Source organism: Psittacula echo (genome assembly GCF_963264785.1).
Source record: "Psittacula echo genome assembly, chromosome: 1".
Classification (NCBI taxonomy): domain Eukaryota; kingdom Metazoa; phylum Chordata; class Aves; order Psittaciformes; family Psittacidae; genus Psittacula; species Psittacula echo.
Genome location: NC_137735.1, coordinates 48,978,405 through 48,997,257, shown reverse-complemented (window position 1 = coordinate 48,997,257; position 18,853 = coordinate 48,978,405). Strand labels below are relative to the sequence as shown.

At 40.5% G+C, this 18,853-nt stretch overlaps 1 protein-coding gene across 5 annotated transcripts in view; it reads right to left on the bottom strand.

Annotated features, from left to right (window-relative positions):
• TNKS (tankyrase) overlaps positions 1–18,853 on the bottom strand; it is a 138,311-nt gene that overhangs the window by 115,283 nt on the left and 4,175 nt on the right. For all 5 annotated transcript variants that reach the window (XR_013957750.1, XR_013957751.1, XM_080626479.1 and 2 more), the window contains exon 2: positions 11,754–11,978. Coding sequence is in view for 3 of the 5 variants with exons in the window: in XM_080626479.1 (XP_080482605.1) it covers positions 11,754–11,978 (225 nt within the window). In the remaining 2 variants the exon portion in view is untranslated. The remainder of the gene's footprint in view (positions 1–11,753; positions 11,979–18,853) is intronic.

Genomic DNA, 18,853 nt, shown 5'->3' with positions numbered 1-18,853 from the left:
AGCTAAACTGAGGAAGTGTGGCCTGGATGATCAGGTAGTGAGGTGGACTGCGAACTGGCTGAAGGACAGAAGCCAGAGAGTTGTAGTCTATGGGGCGGAGTCTAGTTGGAGGCCTGTATCTAGTGGAGTGCCTCAAGGGTCAGTACTGGGACCAGTATTATTTAATATATTCATCAATGATTTAGATGAGGGAATTGAGTGTACTGTCAGCAAGTTTGCTGATGACACTAAGCTGGGAGGAGTGGCTGACACGCCAGAAGGCTGTGCTGCCATCCAGCGGGACCTGGACAGGCTGGAGAGTTGGGCAGGGAGAAACTTGATGAAATATAACAAGGGAAAGTGTAGAGTCCCGCATCTGGGCAGGAACAACCCCAGGTTCCAGTATAGGCTGGGGAACGACCTGTTAGAGAGTAGTGTAGGGGAGAGGGACCTGGGGGTCCTAGTGGATGGCAGGATGACCATGAGCCAACACTGTGCCCTTGTGGCCAAGAAGGCCAATGGCATCCTGGGGTGTATTAGAAGGGGGGTGGTGAGTAGGTCGAGAGAGGTCCTCCTTCCCCTCTACTCTGCCCTGGTGAGACCGCATCTGGAATATTGTGTCCAGTTCTGGGCCCCTCAGTTCAAGAAGGACAGGGACCTGCTGGAGAGAGTCCAGCGCAGGGCAACTAAGATGATTAAGGGAGTGGAGCATCTCCCTTATGAGGAAAGGCTGAGGGAGCTGGGTCTCTATAGTTTGGAGAAGAGGAGACTGCGGGGGGACCTTATTAGTGTATATAAATATATAAAGGGGGAGTGTCATGAGGATGGAGCCAGGCTCTTCTCAGTGGCAAACAATGATAGGACAAGGGGTAATGGGTATAAACTGGAACACAAGAGGTTCCACTTAAACTTGAGAAGAAACTTCTTCTCAGTGAGGGTGACAGAACACTGGAACAGGCTGCCCAGGGGGGTTGTGGAGTCTCCTTCTCTGGAGACATTCAAAACCTGCCTGGACACATTCCTGTGTAACCTTATCTAGGTGTTCCTGCTCCGGCAGGGGGATTGGACTAGATGATCTTTTGAGGTCCCTTCCAATCTCTAACATACTGTGATACTGTGATACTGTGAAATCTTAACTGCTGCCCTACTGTCTGAGCAATTTATGCTTTCATCTATATCCCAAGCTGAAAACTACTTTAAGGACAGCTCTTCATTGCTCAGTCCCAATTTCACTTTTCTCTGAATGAATTCACCTTCCTACTTCAGATTTTATTCAAATAAATGTCAGCTGTAAACCTGATATCCCACTTGACAGATTAAGGGCCCTGCTTTTAGTGTCCTTGAAAAGCAAAAGCAGCCCCCAAGTAAATCAGGTCAACAAGTAGCATCCTGAGAGGAAAAGTAATTGAGGAGAGTTAAGAGAAATGAAAGACCAAGTCCAATCTCCTCCTCCATATGCATGGTGTCCCCCCACGTCTCCCTTCTTCCTGGGCTTGTCATTTGCTCTACTTCCTCCCCACCAGCAGCACAGGGGGACAGGGAATGGGGGGATTTAGTCAGTTCATCCTATGTTCTCACTGCTGCTCTCTCCTCTTCAGTGGGAGGACTCCTCACACTCTTACCCTGCCTCAGCGTGGGGTCTCCCGCACAGGAGACAGTCCTCCACCAACTTCTCCAACGTGAGTCTTCATGAAATGCTCCAGCGTGGGTCCCTTCCATGGCTGCAGTCCTTCAGGAACAGACTGCTCCAGCATGGGTCCCCCATGGGTCACCAGTCCTGCCAGCAAATGTGCTCAAGTGTGGGCTCTTCTCTCTATGGAGGCACAGATCCTGCCAGGAGCTTGCTCCAGAGCAGGCTTCCCATGGGGTCACAGCCTTCTTCCAGCATCCCCTTGCTCCACCATGGACCTCCATGGGCTGCAGGGCGAATGCCTGCCTCACCATGGTCTGCAGATGAATCTCTAATCTGACGCCTGGAGTACCTCCTTTTCTCCTTCTGCACTGACCTCAGTGTCTGCAGGGCTGTTTCTCTCACATATTCTCACCTTTCTCTCCAGCTGCAATTGCTCCCACACAGTAACTTTTTTCTCTCAAATACATTATCATAGAGGTGCTATTGCCTTTGCTGACTGGCGTTCTGTAGGTGTTGTGTCCCAACCCTCCAACCCTGCCATGCAAACCTAACACATTATGCTACCCATTTCTTCCCACTGAATTTTGCAGGGAAAAAATCCTGGAAGTATGTGATTAAGAGCTAAACTGTTAAGATTAAAGAAGCCCCAGCAAGCCAAATAACTTGTGCATATTTCACATAAAACTTGGACCTTGTGCCAATTTTGTAAACTCATCCTTAGTCCACAGCATAGTTACCAAGTATTTGAGAAATACAAGAAGTACAGGAAACCAAGCTGATCAGTCTATGAAATTGTTGATAAAGCTACAGGCTGGCCAGAAGACACTGCCATCCCCTCCTTAAACGCAGCAGCGCAAGTCTTCTCCTATTTAACATTAGGTCCTTGACAAGCAAGCATTCTACACTGCAAAAATCTCACTGTCAGGCAAGATACCATCACTATTGTGGGTCTCATGCTAGAGAAGGGCACATGTTGGATCAGCCTGAGTGTGTTCCTCTCCTGGGTCACACCTGTGTCCTATGCCATCCTTTTATCACCCCAATAAAAAAAAATTGCTGCAGCCAATTCCTCTTGGTTCCCTTGAATCCTTGACATGTAAGTTCAGTATCCAGTACCAGAGGTAGGTCAAAAGCACTGTGCCTAACTATGGAATTACTCGGTACTGCTTGCCTGGACAAGACATCAGCAAAACATGAAGCAGCATGCACAGCAGGATTCACACAAGACACTTCAGCCTTTCCCAAAAAGGATTAGCTTTGTCTAAGAATCATGGTGCGTCTGTATAAACATGGAAAAACAATGAATTAGAGGGGCACAGGAGACTACTTTCACCATGAATCCTAGCTGATGAAAGACTGAAGACCACACAGAACAAGAGGCAAGCGCACAGTATTTTCCTTAGACTTCAGACACCCATAGTTCATTTGTGCACTTCCTTTACATTTCAGAAAGAGAACATTAAAAATAGACACCTTCCTTTGCTCACTATATAACAAATATTTAATTGCATGCACATTTTTTACAAGCAAGACCTTTATATGCCATAGTAATACTTTAATCAATGTTTTCCATTAGACTAAGAAAACATCCGAGAACTCTGCTAGAATGGCCCCATTCATTTATGCCTTAGCAGCTACACATACATCTAGAGATTGATTTTAAACCACATATGAACTGCATTAAGACCATATGGCTCCTCTCAGAAGCTAAAAGCAAATATTGCTACAGTAATCAGTAGCATAGTCTCACAAGATTGAGTATGTCTGCAAGATATTCAGAAAACCACTGTAAACTGGGATGGAACATCTGAAAGCTGTTTCAGTGTCTGCAGGAGCCGTATCTGTTCATTACTCTATGCTGGATAATATGTAACTTCCTTTTTGCCTCCCTCTCAATTTGCTAATAGTTAACATCAGAACTTTTGAAGACATTACTTCCCATAAACATCCTACAGCAAGCTTTCCAACAGTGTTTTGCATACTATCATACACCCTCCTTCGCTGCAAATAACCAGATTGTGATTTAATCAACACTTGTAAAGAAACATCATAAGATACTGACTCTTCTCATTCTTCACAGATTCGCCTGTGCCAAGCAGACAAAAAAAGACAAAAAGACTAATTTACTTGATACCTGAATTTTAGGGAAGAAGAAATAGAATTGGGAAGAAGTTGAAACTCACAGACAGGTTGTAGCATATTAGCTGTCAATACAATTCAAACCTAACGGAAAGACAGATGGCTTTCAAAACATACAGTGTATAAATACCCAGACAAGGCAATCCTCAATTTTCATGAAGTTGAATTTCAATCAACTTTTAGCAATATAAATACCATAATATAAATGACAGCCTTAAGGACTCGTAAGTAACACAGTAACAAGAGAGGTTTTACAAGCCTTCAGCACTACTAGTACAGGATACAAAACCAGTAAGTCATTTTATTGGCATAACCCTGAAGACAAGCCTTTTTCAACTGAAATAATGCTCATTTTCAATCAATCTGTACAAAGCACAGAGTGCTATAAAGTTTACTACGAATTTTGTTTATGAAGAGGATTTTACCTCAGGATTAATCAGTTCAATGCTTGGTCCTCTCACAAAACACTGTGGTAGGACACTCCCACCTTGCATCAATGATCCACTCATTTAAGGCTCCTGGCACTCCAAGACCTTTGTCAGGCACACACGGGTAACTGGCAATGCTCACAGAGATTTTCTTCATAAAGCATCTACCAAAGCAACATGTGCACAGATGCAAAATGCCAGCAGAAAGGATCCCCCAGAACCTTTACAACAATCAACCACACTCTCACTTTGGTAGCTTTTTCCATAACTCCTTTTCCATAGCTCCTTTGAACAGCACTACACTAGCAGACCTGATGCACATAGATGTCACATACTGAAGAGGTATCCTTTACATACAGGCATTGATCAACTTCCCATCTGCCTTTCCACCAAAGTCCACCAAGGAGCACTGCAGTTGCACATGCCACAGCAGAGTATCCTAAACCATTTTCTGTAGTGACTTTAGACAAAAGCCCTGTTGTCCCACACTCCAGTCCACTGTTACTATGACAACAATACTACAATGCCTCTAAATTACCAATGTATGATTTCAGTCACGGGCTCCTCCGTCCCCACCAGCTTCACAGAGAAGAATCCTTATATTCAGGTCCCTTTGAATAGGGAATATGAACTACAGACTTATAAGGAAATATAGTAAGATTCAGCCCAAGAAGCTTTGATTTCTGTGATGAGAATTAACAATTACAAACCGACTCAGCTTAAACCAGTGGTTAGAGGACATGAAACTATTTAAAACCATGAGCAAGAACTCCAGTGAGAAAGCAAAAGCATCTTCCACTCAACCTAAAACATGGAACTTTTATCCTATGGCTGCTATCACGCAGGGTTTGACAAAGACCCCACGAAAAAGCAGTATGAGTAGACAAGCATATTAAGTCTTTGTGCCACTGTGTATGCAGAGGATTTAAACCCATTTGCTACTCAAAGAAGCAGGGTTCCACACACATGCTATCACTCACAGAGCAGAAACAGACCAAACCAATTCATAACCTGAAGAGTCTGATGAGCCTGCTTCCACAACAGATTTGGCTTTGATCAGTGAACATCTGAGTAATAAATATTATTAAGAATAGCCAGGGGTTTTATTCCATGTATCTGGGCAGATAACAGATAGATGCTGTTAACAAGGTCTTAAGTATATTAAATCACATGGTACCTTTGCTCTGTATGTCAATGTTAAATGCAACCAACACACAGGGTAACTCCCCACACTGTAAGGATTAATCTGTGTCACCCTATTGGACAAAACTCACATTTCTGGTACACAAGAACAGTCTGAAGTTCTTTAAACTGTTCTGCAGCTTCAAAAAGGTCAAATAAAGTCACTGTCTTCCCACTGCAAACTCTAAGTAGTCAGTAGCAGAAATGCTCTAACTCTGTGGTCAAAGCAGGAATATTAAGAATCATAGAATAGTTAGGGTTGGAAAGGACCTTAAGATCATCTAGTTCCAACCCCCCTGCCATGGGCAGGGACACCTCACACTAAACCATGCCACCCAAGGCTTCGTCCAACTTGGCCTTGAACACCACCAGGGATGGAGCATTCACAACTTCCTTGGGCAACCCATTCCAGTGCCTCACCACTAACAATAAAGAACTTCTTCCTTATATCCAAACTTAGCCTGTTTAAGTTTGAACCGTTACCCCTTGGCCTGTCACTGCAGTCCCTCATGAATAGGCCATCCTCAGCATCCTTGTAGTCCCCCTTCAGATACTGGGAGGCTGCTACTTCCTTCGACCTGTTGGTCACACTTCTCTTGATGCAGCCCAGCATACATTTAGGGGAGCTGAAGGCTTCGCCAGAGAAATGCATATTTTATCTTAGTCAAAAAGTTGCTGTTAGATGCTTTTCAAGTCATTTAAACCAAACTCAGGTCAGTCATTCAGCATTCAAGAACTTCTGATATAAACAACATAGATAATCTCTAGAGGTTCCTTCCAACACTAACAATTCTGTGATTCTGTGAATAAACATTTTACACAAAGTCCTCACTTGAGAGCACTTTCCAATGAACTTACTAGCCTCTGAATACTGGATTCCTGAGATGTCTCTTTGAACCTAAGCTTCCTTCTAGAGCACCAGTTCTCCAACAGAATCTTTGGGAATTCAGTACATCTCTCCAAACATGCATAACCAGCTCCCAATACATCTCAATTAGCAATATCCCCTTTAATACTTACTAAGAAACTACTGGTCTTTCTACAGGCTTTTGCTAATCCAGCAGCTAAATCTTTAGTCACTACAGTAATTTTTCAGTTAAGATGCTAAAGCCTCTTCCCCTCACCCCCCACCCCCAGAAAGAACTGGCTACTGCACAATTTTGCTCTTTGAGGGTACTTCCTGTGATTTTTTTATTTATTTTCAACTAGTAACATCAGATGCAGCTCTAACTTTTAGAGCAATACAATTCCGCTGCTTGGAAGGCAAAATGCTCTGAGCATTACAAAATCTCAAGGGGCAATAAAGTCATAAATTGTAATAATTTCACTATTTGCTGTACATGCCTTCTTTGCAGTTGAACGATTGAGCAAATCACAACTTCTACAATTCCTTTAAGGTTTACTGTGCACTAGTTGTACCCATAAAATACCTTTCATAGATTTTTTTTTTTAATCCTGCCAGAAGGCTTATCTGCCCCACAGGAAGGGGTCAAATCGTATTCCCAACGTATTTCAGCCTGCAGATATATAATAGCAGAAGGTAATAGCTGATGAATTCTTCTCCTTTCACAGTTGTGAGGAAGCACAGCAGCATGAGCAATGTTTTGACATTATTAACGAAGAGAGCTTTAAATAACAGTGATCCTTATGCTAAGGGGAGGAAAAGGCTGGAAAGCCTGCTAGGTTAAAAAAGTTTTAGTTTACTTGCTTACTGTATCTTTCAAGTGCAAAGAGAGCAATGGAAAAAAAAAAAAAATCAACTTCCTCAGAAGTTCTCTGGTCGAGAGACAAATGCACCTTGACATTACCATTAGAGATTGCTTCATAGCACTGGGGCAGTAAACTCATCATGCCAAAGGATCTTTGCAGGAAATTTTAGCTAGCCCAGTGGAAGCCAGTAAAAGCATTTGTTTAGTGTCATATAAAGTAATTCTTGATGGATTTTTAGCATTGCATGGACTAGAAGTAATTTTTTAAAACTTTTACAGTTTTGTACAGTGTTAAAGGGAGCTTTTCAGTAGCTAGAATTTGGTAATTTTAGGGAAATAAATTAAGTACACTGTATGTTCAGACCCATAAATCACGGCATCACCATAGAAGATGCTCATGGCTTGCATATTTGTGTAGTATGCCCTTAAAAACTAAGCAGATGTGCAATACCTGAGATCACTTCTAGCCTAGCAGTCCTGTAATAGTTTTTACAGTACTTAACTGGAAATCCACCTGGGGAAAAAACACAAAACAAACCCATCAAACAAAAAGCTCTGCAGGAACCATAGCCTCTGCAGAAATACACACAGTGGAGGGCAAAGCAAGCCCAGGCAAAACTGCATAAGCACAGCTTCTGCAAGGCTATTTTTAGCCTTGTTTTTTAACAATGAAACAAAAAAAAAAGTATGTTGCACAAACACAGTTTTAAAGAAGCTGTTACCACCCAGGAAAAACCTTGGAGCTACTCCCATTCCATGTTCAGGAACCAGAAAACCAAAATAGAAATAACATGAAGTTACCCTATAAATTTACGATACCCAGTTTTTATGTCTGTGCCCCCATATCAACCCCTAACCTAAAAAACACCACAGAAGACAATAATTCCAGAATATTTAACAGGATAACACAATGGAAGACTTAAGTTTTTCACAGCTTGGAAAAGAGACATTTGAAGGAAAAAGAAATATAGGCCTATAAAATCACACAGGATATGCAGAGTACAAGTAAAAATGACTATTCACTACTTCTCATGGAAGTCCTGAATGACTTGTAATGAAAGTCATAGACAATAACATTTTGAAGAAAAGGAAGGGTTGTTTTCTTGCTGCAAGAGTACTAAATTGTAAAATTCTCTTGCTACAGAACACCTTCAAAGCCAAAAGTATAGCAGCATTTAAGAAATTACTAGACCTATCTTTTGAGAATTTTGTGTACCAATGGCTATGTAACACAACTGAGATGCAGCCTCCGCTTTGTCAAATTCCTAAACTGCTGATTGCCATGAGAAAGAAGTATACACTCAAGCCATTCGTTAACCCTGAGCATCTTCACTACACACCACTGTCAGAGCAAAGTGAGCTATGTGGATCTTTGGACTGCAGTAGACCTTCAGCTGAAGAAATAGATCATCCTTTCTCTCCAGACCAACCTGCACAACAGTTGCTAAGCTGATACCACAGCATTTCTCCAAACGCTTCGCAGAGTTCACCATTCATTCATTATTCCATGAGTAAACATGACACTGAGGAACAAAACCACTTTTCATTAGCTCTAGAAACAGTTCACAGACACCAAAAATACATCTTCCTGACAGATAAAGCAATCCTAGGAGCCACAAATACTGGAGAACACTTACCTAACAATTGGTTTTTATGCTTCAATATATTTAGTCCAAAAATTGATTCCATAGCAAACAGCACTTTTAAATTGATTCAATTACTTAGCAACTAAACAAATCTGCAGCAGCTAAATATACTGTAAGAGATGGTCAGTAAACCAGCTAAGCAGTGCTTACCATCCTCCAAGATCTCCCACATTTCCAGACCCAGGACACAAACTGCTTAAAAGTGCCACAGTCCCTATTCCTCCCAAACTTGGCACACTTGTATTCTCTGCCTTTAACTTCCAACACTGTCCTACGATTGTAATATGCAACCAGTAAAACACAACAACAAGAAATCCTATCTGTCATTTGCTGGAGTTTCCTGGAGTAGAAGCTTGTACATAACCTGATGAGTTTTCATCAGTTATGTACACTTCTTATTTCCACATAAGCTTCCCAGTTGTACCTATTAGTCTGAACTTGGCTGTACAGCTGAGTCTTCCTAGCACTTTGAATATAAACATGCACACTCCATTCCAAGGCTAGTGCTAGACACAAGAGCATTCTATAGTTGTAGTGCAATCACAACCCAGCTTTCGCTGGACTTCCCACTCTGCTTCAATACCCTGAGTATTCCTGCAAAAAAATCATTATTCCTCAACGTGCTGTACCTCCACACTGTTCAGTTATCCCTTCTCCCTTTCTGACCTGTAAAGTGGCCAAAAGAACAGCATTCTATGCTGGATATGACAAAGAAAAGATGCAAACTTGGGTGGCAAAGAAGAACGGGAGGCAAGAAGATAAAGTGGAAAATTATCTCCCTTTGTATTATTTGAAAGAAGATGCCAAGAATAGGTAGCCAAACAATACAGCTAGATGACCAAATCCTACACAACCTGCTTTTCAGACAGACATCCAAGCTCAGTGATAAATTCTAGGTTATGTCAGGATTTCCAGACACTGCTCTTCACTTAATGCATTTTAAAAAGCACGCCTTGATTCTTTAAAAAGGAACACTCTTAAGAATGTTTGGGAATTTATTTTTTTTTCAGGTTATTTTCTTCCATCATATCTGCTGTAACAGGTATAAATAGTACCACTGTACAAGTATAATCCAGAAAGCTATTCAAGTATTCCTAGTTAGAATTTGTGCCCTAAACAATCATTATTCATTATCCCTATGCATGTGTTTCTTTAAAAGACTTTGAGATAAAAACTACCTTAATATAACCTTAATATAAAAGGCCTTAATATAAAAGTTATATACAAAACCACTGGAAATAAACAGGAACTTGCCAAAAGCAGCAAAACATGCTTGCCCACTAGATGTAAAATGCAACCAAACTCACTGCAGACAAGAAAGGATAGAATTCTACACTCATGTCCTAGCAGGTTTATGGAATCATAAATCCCAAAGTAGCATCATACTACAGTACATATTAAATCTAGTGACTCGTGAGACTGCCTTCAGTAATAACTCTCACTTTGATTGATCAAGTATCTGACTGAAGTACAACACACATAGATATTTGTAATTAAGCTGAGCACAACCACATCATGCTTGCTTGTTTCAAATGAAATAAATTTCTAAAGGATTCCCAGACTCCAATCTGCCTGCAAGTAGTTTTGTGAGGAGAACAGCATCTAGTCCCACAGCTCTGCTCCATGCTGCCAAGGAACCCTACAACTGCAGTGAACAGCAGAAGAGCTTTGGGATTTGATCAGTACCACATACTGAATATTATATATATATATAATATATATATATAATATATATATCTCGTCCCCTTAGTCTAACATCTAGAGTCACAGAACAAATCTGAGCATGGAACACAGAATGAAGTTCTGTGCAATACAAGACATAAATTTGATCCTGTACTTCCTTTCACGAAGGCCACAACTTACTAAATTAGACTACACTTTTAAAGGTATCACCAGTTCTTTGATCATGGAAATCAGATTGAAATAATCTCAAATCACTGCCAGCATTGTACATTAAAATTGATGTACCACAATCTCCCATCTTGACCTGACCTACCCAATCTCCTCCAAAGAGTACCAGAGAGCCTTTAGACAAACCACCCAAAACGATAAAGCTAATGCAAGAACTTGTCCTGTAAGTTATGGAGCTTTCTCTGCTGGACTGTAACAAGTCTTTAAGCAAATAGATATTATCTGAAGTTCTGAAAATTGTGTCTTGTTCTATATGTTGCTGTCCTAGTTTCATCTGTAACTGTTATTTTTCTTCCTTGAACAATCTTATGATCGTAATTTTAACTGTGGTTCCTAAATACTAAGTTTTTCTCTCCATGTTCAATAAAAATCATTATGTTGAGTAGACCATTTTATTCAAGTTACTAGATGTGAGAAGAACTAGCATTGATAAATAAGTTCAAGGAACTGAACTGTTAAAAAAAAAAAAAAAAGTAAAAATAGAAGTTCCCATTTAGAAAAAAAGTGATACTAAGTACACTGAGAAAAACCATAAAGTTAAAGACATCCTGACTGAAGTGCTGTTTATATGTTCTAGACACACTTAAAATGATAGAAGTGTTCAATTTGATTTGAAATTGCTTTGGCTCCAGGCTACAGCACATCCACTGAAGATATATAACCACTGTGAACAATGGTGTCCTGTAACTTGTAATGGAAAGCTCCAAAGGACTTATGTTTCCCCATACTGTATAAAGTGAAAGGTTAACCATCTTTCTAACCACTAAGACAACATATAGAGCAGCCCAAAAAGCAAAGACTTTACCTAGTAAAGCTGGTTTTCTTGAGAACAACCAAAACAGACAAACCTCCATATTCAAACTTTGACTATTGTAATTTAACAGACAAGGAGACTTTACCTAACCTCCTCTGCTTAGTTTCATATGCAATTTCAGCAAGGCTTATATTATAAACCTTGGAAAAGTTAGACTTAAATGACTATCACTATACCCACCTGCAAGCTTAGAAGATGTTATCTTTTAAGAACAAGTACTATCTTTCATCTCAAGTCTAGCCCAATAACAATTACAACTGCACAATACATGTATCTGGTAAGATTTCAATTTAAGAAGTGACAGACACTTACCAATACACACATCTATCTTCCCCTTGATAGCAGCTTCATGCAAAGGAGTGTAGTTCCAATTGTCTCTAGCATTTGGGTCTGCCCCTTGGCACAGTAGCAGACTAACCACTTCAGCATGACCAAAAGAGCAGGCGTTGTGAAGGGGTATCAGCCCTCCATCATCACGAGCATGAACATTGGCTCCTGTCTGTAGCAGGTGCTCTACAACATCCTTCCTTCCAAAACCTGTAAAAGAACATATTTCTGTTCATTCATGTGGTAAAGCAACATGATTTAATATCTAAAACTGTTCACTTAGCCCAGTGTACAGATATCAAATGATATTATTCACGTCCCTCTTCTACTGCTTGGTTCATTTCACCATCAAGTGCAGCTATATTCACCTGCTCAAACAACAGTTGGAAGATCCACTTAAACTCATGACAGAGGTGAACAATGTTGTATTATAAATAGCTTCACTGGCTGCCAGTGTCTCATGAAAAAGTTCTACAATAGGCTTGCCATTCTTTTTCCAGAAAAGATTATTGGGAGATAAAGATGAAATAAACACTGCCTTTAAATTTCTATTACAATGAAATACTTTGCAGACTCCACTGTGGAGATCACAGGAACAGACCTTAGGTTCAAGAGGGGCAGTTTAAGCTGAAACACAAGTGTTCATTTTTGTACCAGATTGTATCTCAAAGGTCAGATTCCATTTCTTATAAACCTGGGGGCTAAAAGCAGTATCACTGGAAATTTTAAAAGCCTGACACTTTAGGAGTTATTGTGTCTTCTGATAATGATGGATACCAACCAGCTTAAGGATGAAAAATCCCATGTATATGAACTATGTTTCTGAAACAGCTGAATTAAATGCTGCAGCAAATGAAACTCCCATCATAGTCCTGCTAACTGGCAGTTTATAGATTGTAGTAACTCCATAGATCACAGATCAGAAACGTAACTAAAAACATTGTTTCTCTTCTAGAAGGCAAATACAAAGCTCAAGGGAAGAGACAAAGAAGTTATCAGTTCTCCCCCAGGTGACCGCAGCAAAATGCTGCTGAAAGTGACGGAAATGGTTCTCAAAAGTCAGTACTCTCCACCGCAGGCAACAACTCATGCACGAAGACTTCATAAATCACAATGTTTTACCCCAGATCAGTAAGTCCCTGGATAGGACCTCCATTCCAACGAATTAAGCCCCCTTTTTACTGCATTAGTCATAGCTATGCAGACTTATGGCACAGAATTAGCATGCTTTTCCCGCAGAGTCCATACGGTGAGACCTCTAAGCCAGATCTAGCAGCTTTGCATCCAAACTAGCTTAATCCAGTTAAGGCTAATGTTCTAACTCAACATCCAGCTTTCAGTCGGATGGCAGGCTAGCCATTCTGCAGGAATTTACAGTCTCCTCAGTGAAGCACAGAGTCCTTCAACATCCTCTCTTGAAGGACATAAGTTTTCTAGAAGCTGACTAATGCTACGGTTAAGGCAAGCACAGACACAGGAAAAAAGCCCCTTTACCAAGGCTTACCATGGTTTGAGTTTCAATGACAATTTAGCAATATCTTTATTTCTGCCTAAAGAAGTATTCTTCAATGAGACTCAAGTGAGCAGGTGGAAGAACAGTCTGGGGAAGACATCATGGATATGCACACAGATGCTCACATCTAGTAGAGAGTGTAGCAGTTTACATTTAGTTAATCCTATATTGTAATGTAGTTCAAGGGTGCCAGTGAGCAAGTACAACTTGGTTACTTTTGGATAGCTATAAGGATTCCTCAGTCCCCACTGTACAGAGCCTTCAGCTGCTTAAAGCACAGATGCTGGACCACTACAAATCACAAGTTAACACGCTCAGATACCAAAGTGTGTTTTCTTTAATACATGGGGCTGAACAGCAGCTGCGCAGCTGCTGCACAAGCTGCTGAGCCATACCAGCTGCCGGGAGGGGCCCACGACCAGACTGGCTCCCCCCTCAGCAATCCAATTTTAGTCCATCACTGCAGATGAGTCAAAGCTTTCTGGTACATTATATACTGATCACTTCATATTAGAAATTACACTACAGAAATGGAAGCTTGCAAATCAAAACTGGTATTATTAAAAGTGATACTTATTTATCATGACAAAACTGCTAACAGAAGACACGTTTTTCTTAACTGAACTGTCAGCAAGGTCACTGCTACTGTAAATCACTGCAGCTTCTAACATGAAAACTGATTTGTTTGTTTGTTCCTGTTATGGAACAGTCAAGGAACATCACCTCTAAGTCTTCAAACAGAAAATGACAGCTTAAATGGGTACAACAGCAAAGGGTATCTGGTCCCACAGCAAAGCTAACAGGCCTGGGGCATAAATACCAAGAAGCAAGCCCTCAAGATTCCCAAGTTTATACTGTTCATTTGACTGGCAAAGGAAAACTGAGAAAGGCATGAATTAGGAAAGGATGGTTTCAACTGAACAGCAAATCAACAGATTTTATTAGCCTTTAGTTTTTATAGACTGAACTACTAAAAAGAGTGCTGAAACTAAATTAGCATTTGCTTTACATGTAATTCTGGTGTCTCGAGGAAAAACCACCTTACAGTGCCTGTAAACCCAGATTCCTTTTCAAGTTATTCAGTGTTGAGATTTTCAGGACTACACACACACACACACTTGTTCAAGGTAGCCCTTGATAAAGGTATCTTTGGAAACGCCAGCAATAAATGCTAACAGTTTTTGGTGAACTGGCTCTTCTGTTCAGTCCTCAAAAAGCATAGTAAAGGTTACTGTGATTTTATCCAACCAGACCACCTGTCTTTCAGAGATAAAAGTGATCAGTTATGGGAATAGCTTCCCCATCTCGACCACAGACAAACATGTAAAAACTTGAATTGACAAAGTACCAGAAAGTCTTTCAAGTGATCACACAATCCAATCTACCAAATTGGTTGTAATTACTGAAACTCCTGCAGCGTGGGGGTCACCTTTATAAAAAAAAAACAGGCACATATCAAGCCATTTGCAACAGATCAAGCACATATAATTTGGTTTAAAATGAAGAAACTAATGTGATGGCATTTAAGATGATTTTAAAAATCTTACCCTTGTATATTTCCAGTGCAACTTTAATTTGCAAAGCCTAGAAGTTCCCAAGAAAGGAACTGCAATCAAAGATCGCCAAAGATGATCAAATAGAAGGTTCCTACAGACAACATCCAAAACCAGAGTAACTATGGAGAAGAGTCACACTTAAAGGCACAGAATGCAGGCTTGTTTTAATGAGGTTCACCTCCCAACTTCCAAAGCACACACATGGGCAGGGTCCCTTATTATCTTTGGCTATTTGACATGGGTAAAATGCACAAACTTTGCCCTCATTTTAGCTTCTTTACACAACTTAGAAGTTTCAGGCAAGTCAGAGTACCTCAGAAAACATATTGTCCAGAAGAGAAAGGAAGCAGTAACCCCATTACAATAAAGTAGTAGCAAGAGAACATTTTTAATTTAAGGGTGAAACATCTCTTAGTCAAACCAAAGAAAAGGCAAAAATTCATAGTGACTGACAGGCTCTTAATTTCTCCAGTCATCTCCCAGAAACAACTGAAGTGGTGAAAGCCAGGAGGACATGGACACAGCTACGAAAGCTTCACATAAATCAAAAGACAGGCACACAATTTGGAGAAAATGCCACTTAATTAGTTCTTTGCCAGTGCTGTATTCCATACCTGTCACTGCAGGCAGAAAGTGAGGGGAAAAAAAAGGCTTTAGGTAGTAAACTGGCAGTTTGAATATTAAGCTAAATAAAACTTTCAAGTGCTGTCAGTCAAGATGGCACCTAGATACCACCAAATGCTTACTGCCAAGACCAGTCCTCTTCCCCTGTCACATCCTGCTCCCAGCCCACAAGGTTGTCCTGTCCCATCTCTTCCTGTGGCATTGAACCTAAGTAAGCAAGAGGCAACAGAGTGAGCAGATTGAGTAACTGATGATAGAAGCAACGCAAGGCAAGCAACAGGAGCATCAGTTGATACCCTGTTGGTACGTGCTGCAGTTAGGACTTCCACATTAAACCTGGGTTCAGTTAGTTAAAAGCTTTCACATAGTAACAACTTACAGACAATTACTAATACTCCAATATGCCACATAAATCATTGCCCAATTTCAAGACTCATTTTCAGAAAGGCTGGTAAAAAAACCCAACCAACTATATGGATTTCCCACCAAAATCAGAAGAATGCTTTCCCCAGTGAGAGCCACACATCAGTCAGTTTGATCAGTTCAAGTACAGCTGTACTGTTTTACCCACTGACCAATTAATGTCACTTGATCAACATAGCATGAATTCCTCCAAATGCTAATTCTAACCTCTGCAAAGCTGCTTAATATGTGCAGAGTTTAATTTATCACATGAAAGACCCTAACTCTCACTAGCTGTTTTTCCTCCTCCTTTCACTTGTTTGCTCTTAAGAACACATTGACTCCAAAAGGAGTTAGATTTTACAGAAGCGCATAATCACAGGTTAAGCACACCTGCAGGTATTACTGTGATCTTAGGCAAAGTAGGGAAGATGCTCTTATTAAATGTAGTCCCACTTGTTACAGTGCTAAATGTAACTCTCAGGAAAATATAATCCCTTGGAGAAGCAAACATCTTAGAGACACATGACCTTTTGAGAACAGTTTTAAACAGTAAGCAAAGGGTGAAGTTCAAGCTAAGTCACTGTACATCTCTTTGCTTTAGTACTGCACAGTCTGATACCAGATTGTCATCTCCCCCCTCAAGACAGGTCTTCCAAAAGCCACGAGGCACTTCTCCCACTTCACTTTAGTTTAACAAAATAAACTGAAGAGCCTTCAAGCTGGCAAAAAAGGCATCTGCTTCCATATTATTGAAGGTCAGAGATTTTGCACTTATATTCTCTTGTAAATTCCTTCAAAGGATTTTAAATAGGCAGCAGATACAAGTATGGCAAGACCACTCAAGACAGCAAATTACCAGCCACAAAGCAAGCTGAAACTTCCTAGGAAGCAATATGCTTGTGACAGTAGAGTTCATGTACTACAAACGCAACAAAAACAAGCAAGAACTTCAAAATCAAGAACAGCAATTTATTAATTCCTCTTTTTATATGAAAAAAAATCTGTATTTTGCAGGATCTGAGCCTGTAAGGCTGCCAGGATGTTTCCTAATTGACTACACAATCTGCACTCTTCACTCTATCCGTATGAATTCAGCCGAAAATTGTTATTATTCCTGTTTTAAGTTGCACAGGGCAGAACTGATCAGTGACTTAGCTTTACAAACACCTGTTTGAGTAAGGTCAGACATCTATCCCATGGTAAGGATGTATCAGACAACAGCAACAAAATGAGTCAGAGTAGTTTAGGAATAATATTTCAAGCAAGGATTTCCTCGGCAGTTTAAACTAACTTGATGTACACTGCACTACAGATGGAGTGGTCAATTCAGGTATCTCTGCATAGAGTAGAAGCCTGTAATAAGTTACCAACTGCTTCTTGCTGCTTCCTGGCTCTTCTTCAAGAACACTCAGTCGCTAGTTACATTTGTTCTGCCTCCTCAGTTCCTTACCTCACACACGTTGAAGCAGCTTGCATTTTTATGATTAATAACTTGCTAGTCGACAAATCAACTTGATCAGCTCTCTTCTGAAACTCTGACCACTGACTCTTCTCCAATTCAAGTGAAATCTCTTTGCCTTCAGGACTAAAGTCATCCAAACAGTTACGTACATTAGCCTTCAAAAAAATATTTTACTCCCAAAAGTTATTACCAGTGATATCAAAAACATGCTTACAGGAAACTACCTCCCCCAAACAGCTTTTTGCCATTACTATAGACCCAAGCAGAAAGAAAACAAAGGAGCATCACTGATGCTCTAACAAATCACCTTAAATCATGTTTCTTCAAGCCTGAGTAGTTTGGGCTGATACCACCAAGAGCACTTCAACTTGTCATCCCAACTCTATGCTTTCCAAAAGCCATTCCAGAAACCTTTACCTCAGTACAGAAGTGGGTATTAACCCACAGTTCAGCAATTACTGTTATTACTCTCTCTAAACATCGGTTAAACATTAGAAAGAGAATAACAGTGAAACTACAAGCATGTGTTGCTTAAGAACTAACTTAAAGGGCTAACTTCATGATTAAAAAAAAAAAAAAAGTTGTTAAACTTCTCATTAAATGGGTGTGGAACTCAACAAGCTTATGATCATGGACATACGAAGAAACTGGCCAGGACTCAGCTTATTTCTATCAGGTCCATCCACCTACTCATTTCTGAAACAGGTCCTGTTACTAATGATTTACCGGCAAGGACTATATCCAAAAACAGAATCATCAAGGTGTCAGCAGCAAATACATATTTATCCTTTTGTAAGACTAAACCTTGTTTCAGAAGTGAAGAAGCAAATCCATCATCAAGCGAGCTCCTACAAATTCTTGCTGGCTCTGAGAAAAAGCTGGGATTTCAGACAAAAGGTCACAAGACTCCTCCCCATCCAGGCGTATTGAAGGTGGAAAAGACTTAGAAAGCCAACCTTGGTATGTGAATGCTATACATGATGACACACACACAAAAAAGAGCCATGAAAGCATCATTGCCAACCTGCTTCAAACACAATAGGCCAATACAGGCAGTCCCACTCAGTGATTCACAGAAAATACGTAGGCTGAGGGCGAAGTCCCACTCTACCCCACGCAAAGTTTACCTAAAATGTGACACATTATCACATAGATTGAAATAGTCCATTAAAAAAAAGTTAAAAAGTCAATAACATACCCCAAGGTGGCGGGAGGGGGAGGTGGGCAGGGATTGGATCTACCTCTCACACAGAACCACCAACTCATTTGGTTATGCTGGCAAAAAGGTATTTTGTTGACTATGTAACATCATCACCAAACGCAGGATTATCAAGCTAGTTTACAAGAACAGACAGCACAGGCATAATAAAATTTTTCAACTAGTGAGGGGCATATAATACAGTAAAGATGCTCATAATCCAGTGAAATCAACAACGGTTAAAGTCTTTCTCAAGGAAAAGAGGTAACAAGTCTGTAGATCGAAGGAGGAGTGCAGGGGAAAGGCAAGAGAGTGGAACAGTTTGTT